A 4115-nucleotide genomic window follows, 5' to 3' on the forward strand; every position below is an offset into this window, starting at 1 on the left:
ACAACCCTTTCCACTGCTCACAATTTGTGACCTCAAAACTTGTGAGGGTGCCCACAAAGAAATCCGTGTGACCTCAAAACTTGTGAGGGTGCCTTTCATATTGCTTTCTTGTCCAAATTTTGGAACACCAATAATCCCCCATATTGCTCACGTACGTTTGTTTGCATTCGCACAATACTTTGTTGGCCTTCTTGAAATTTGTCCAGCAGTAACAATAGTTTGCTTATTCGCCTTCTTGAAATTTGTTCGGCAGTAACAGTAGTTTGTGTATCTCATTATTGCCATATCATATCTAAGATTTTGGGGAAGGGTAGTCTTGTTAATACTTGACTTTGTATTCACAAGAAAAGGCTTTACTTTGATTGGCGGGCTTCAATTACTATGCCTCCAAAAGACTAGGCGGTACTCGCAGTCGCAGCGGAGAAGGTGAGGCGATACTTGCAGTGGAGATGGTGAGGCGATACTTGCAACATTGTAGGTAGGATACTCGCTGCCCTGAATTGAATTATTTTTGTTTGAATACTTTCGTTTGAATAGGCAGGTTGAACATAGGTTGAACATAGGAAGGAGCTTCTTGCCACCAAAGGCAAGAAAACCCATGCATTGGCGTATGGGCTTTCTTGCCCTTGGTGGCAAGAATCCCTTGGCGATCGACAAGATTGATGGGTGGCCTCTACCCTTCTTTGATGTGCGATTGGTTGGGGCTATGAACCCATTTTCCTTATTAGCATTGGCTTCAGATTAGCATTGCCTTTCCTTTGCCCTTATGAGGGGGACTTCGTAGGCCTGTGCTTGCATGTCAATCTTAAGCTGCTGCCCTTCCTACTGAGTTGAAGAGACTCCTACCTGGTCAAGAGTGCCATAATCTCTATCCTTTTGAGGGAAAGCTTTAACAAAACGACTCTATGCTTTGCATATGTAGTAGGCATCAGGGAAAGAAGCAAACCAAACCTCAGTAGTGATCTTGATCCCATTAGCATCAAAGAGTTTAAGAACTTCACACTTCACACAGCACTCCCCTTAGCTCCTTGCCACCAAGGGCAAGAAAGCCCATACGCTGGCATATGGGCTTTCTTGCTCTTGGTGGCAAGAAGCTAAGGTCGCTTCTTGCCACCAAGGGCAAGAAATCCCATACGCTGGCATATGGGCTTTCCTACCCTTGGTGGCAAGAAGCTAAGGCCACAAACACGGGCTTTCTTGCCCTTGGTGCTGGTGTGTATGTAAGAGGCCAAGCGCGCGCGTGTGTGTATGGGGACGCGAGAGAGAGAGAGAGAGAGAGAGAGAGAGAGAGAGAGAGAGAGAGAGAGAGAGAGAGAGAGAGAGAGAGAGAGAGAGAGAGAGAGAGAGAGAGAGAGAGAGAGAGAGAGAGAGAATTAATAGAAGAGTGGTGTGAGTGTAGAGGGCCATGATCTTAATTTTCTAATACCAATATAATCTTATATGAAATGTTAGGGAATAATCATGCCTCCACGAAAGAGACAACAAGCAAAAAAACATAGGGAGTTCGGGTCTCTTACAGTAAGATTTCTTAATTCAGCCAACGATGTGAACTAATGATTCTATGTGAACTAATGATTTCTTAATATTTCTGTGTGAACTAATGATTTATAATTCAACCAACAAGTAAGGAGAAAGGAGTGTGCGCATCTAGTCCTATAACAGATGAGATGGTGGCGATGATTTCTCTCCTATCCAAGTTCTTATTTGTATGCTTTTTCTAGGGAATATTTTATGTTGCTTACATAGAGTTTGCCAGTTTCTAAGTTCTTGCAGTCCATGTGTAGTGAGAAAGAAGAGCAAGGGGAAAATGAGGTGGTGGAAATTATGAAAGGTGGAGATGTACTGGCTAAATGCAGGGTTTTAGATGTTTCAAGGTGCCCACCCATTCCCCTTTGTATGATGTTTCCATACCCTAGGGTTCGAGGTTTGAGAAGTGACACTTCGCTACTCAAAATAGCCTTAGAGGGTGAAACTTACTGTCCAGAGAAGGGTATTTTCATTGTCTCTATTGTCTCCCCTTTGGGTGTTGCAATTCCGGTGACAAGTTAGATGAGGGCTTCATGGGATGCCCACTGGCGGGCTATAGATAAAGAGCTTGAGAATGAGTTGAGAGCCAAGAAGGGTTTGTCTTTTCTTTCCAATAAAATGTTCTGTGTGTGGGAGGGGAACCATCGCACAGTGGCTTGGATGGAGCTCATTACAGAGAAATATAAAGATGATAAAGAATGGCATTTGAGGGTCTTTAGCATTGTTGTTGATCCAACTAGACTTAGTGAATTCTCCTTGCTTGCTAGCCTTCTTCGCATGAATGAGTAAGTTCCTCTCAAAACACAATGCACATGTGATCCTTCTCCTTAAATGCATATGTATTAAATTTTTGTTTTTTTTGGAAACTTGAATGAGCATGCAGTCATAGTCACAAATCTGAAGGATACATTGGTCAATGTTGCAAATATTTGTGAGTGTGACATTAAATCCTATTTGCGAGAGCAACTTGCTAATGTGGCTAAAACCTTGGAAGCCAAAAAGAAGCTTGAATCAAAGACTTCACCCCCATGGTATTCGTAGAGAGGATTTGGGCTAGCTTGTTTACCAAATAGATATATATTTAGGCTCTTTCTTGTTATGAGAGGATTAGAAAGTATGGTATGCAATGATTTCCCCAAAATTTTGTAGGTTGAGTTTCAAAAGGAAGTAAGGACCAAAGTAGCTGAAGTGACAAAAGGTCTAAGTAAGGAGGAGAGGGCTTTAAAAGAAAAGGAGATCTCCATTGAGTTGCGACGAAAGTACATTGATCGTATGCAAAAAGTATTGCAATGTTTGATTTGTTTAGAATTATTATCGTTGTGTTTGTCTCCTACTAATATGAAATGGTTTTGGTATATTTATTAGGTTTTGAATATTATCAATCCATCCCTTGGCAAGGAATGGAGAGAAACTTTGTTTTCTCTTCAATTTGATGGAGCGGACACCATTGTGGGTATTGAAAAGTTGAATTTGATAGCAATCTCTTCCGTCAATGCAGAGAAAAAGATAACTTGGTTGAGATTGCTTGAGAGTTCAAGATCAGTTCGCAATACCCATGGCATGCCATCAACAAACACAAAGTTCAGAGTGTAAGAGTTTTTCACTTTTCTTGCTTTATCTCTATGCTTCATAGAAAAAAATTATCTTTACTTTGCATGTTTTTGTGCCTTTCATTATTTCTATCATTGTAGGTGGTTGTCTAGGGAGTTGCTAGACATGATAGAAAAGAATGCACTTCATTCTTTGGAGCAAGAGATAAGAATAGTAGCTACCACAGAGCATCCAATTAATTTTCCCGATGAGCCATCTCTTCATGTTTACTTTGCATCCGTACGATACGAGGGCATAAACAATATTTTTGGCAACATTAAGAAAATTGGTGCTAAAGAAAAGTCCAAAAAAAAAAGAGGATCAACCTATTCAGTCCCATCTTGATGCAGCTGGTTGCCGGTTGCTTTATCGGTTGGTTTTCTATTTTAATGCCTTTTGTTTGACATTGCAGTGTGTAGTTTGTGGGGACCTATATAAATTATATTTGAATATTCCATGTATTTTTTGCACGTGAGAGACCTCAAGCTACTTGTTGATTTGCCCAAGGCTTGTAAAACATGGGTGGATATCACTAACAAAGAGTCCACTATGTATGGGGAGAATATGATTGGTCTCTCACCATTTAAGATTGAAACATGCCCTCGCCCCATGTATTGCCAAGTGAGAAAGCTAAGTTTGAGGAATGGAAAAAATCAAAGGGAAAGGGTGCAAGTGGTGGTTGTCTGAGTCAAGGTAAAGTGGCTTCCACAACTATCTCCTCTCTTTCCTTAAGCTTTACTTTTCTAACAAAGAAGTGGTTTTGAAGGTTATCAAATAAGGGTCAAGGAAGCGCAAAGAGGTGAGCATGCTCAAAGAGGCAAGCAAGCTCAAAAGGGCAAGCAAGCTCAAATTAGTGAGACACTGAGTACATGTGACTTTTACTTATTTCACTTTGCATATTTATGTCTCTATGTTGGATAATTTATATACCTTCCTTGTAAAATAAAGACTTATGTTTCTTTGTTTATTTTGTTTTAGATCGTGAAATTTTTGTTAAT

General features: G+C 40.4%; 1 protein-coding gene across 1 annotated transcript; it reads left to right on the forward strand.

Annotated features, from left to right (window-relative positions):
* Positions 1–2799: 2799 nt before the first annotated feature.
* On the forward strand, positions 2800–3462 carry LOC148012085 (uncharacterized). Its single transcript, XM_087668806.1, has 3 exons — positions 2800–2808; positions 2893–3116; positions 3219–3462. Exons 1-3 carry the CDS (start codon positions 2800–2802, stop codon positions 3460–3462), a joined length of 477 nt encoding a protein of 158 aa, XP_087524932.1.
* Positions 3463–4115: the final 653 nt, after the last annotated feature.

Source organism: Lygodium microphyllum, chromosome 27, assembly GCF_053477565.2.
Source record: "Lygodium microphyllum isolate KBCC chromosome 27, Lygodium_microphyllum_v1.1.10, whole genome shotgun sequence".
NCBI classification, from domain to species: domain Eukaryota; kingdom Viridiplantae; phylum Streptophyta; class Polypodiopsida; order Schizaeales; family Lygodiaceae; genus Lygodium; species Lygodium microphyllum.

Excerpts from the sequence above, each read along its gene's own strand:
- LOC148012085 (XM_087668806.1), top strand. Across the intron at positions 3,117-3,218 it reads ACAAACACAAAGTTCAGAGT|GTGGTTGTCTAGGGAGTTGC; the intron begins GTAAGAGTTTTT and ends CTATCATTGTAG.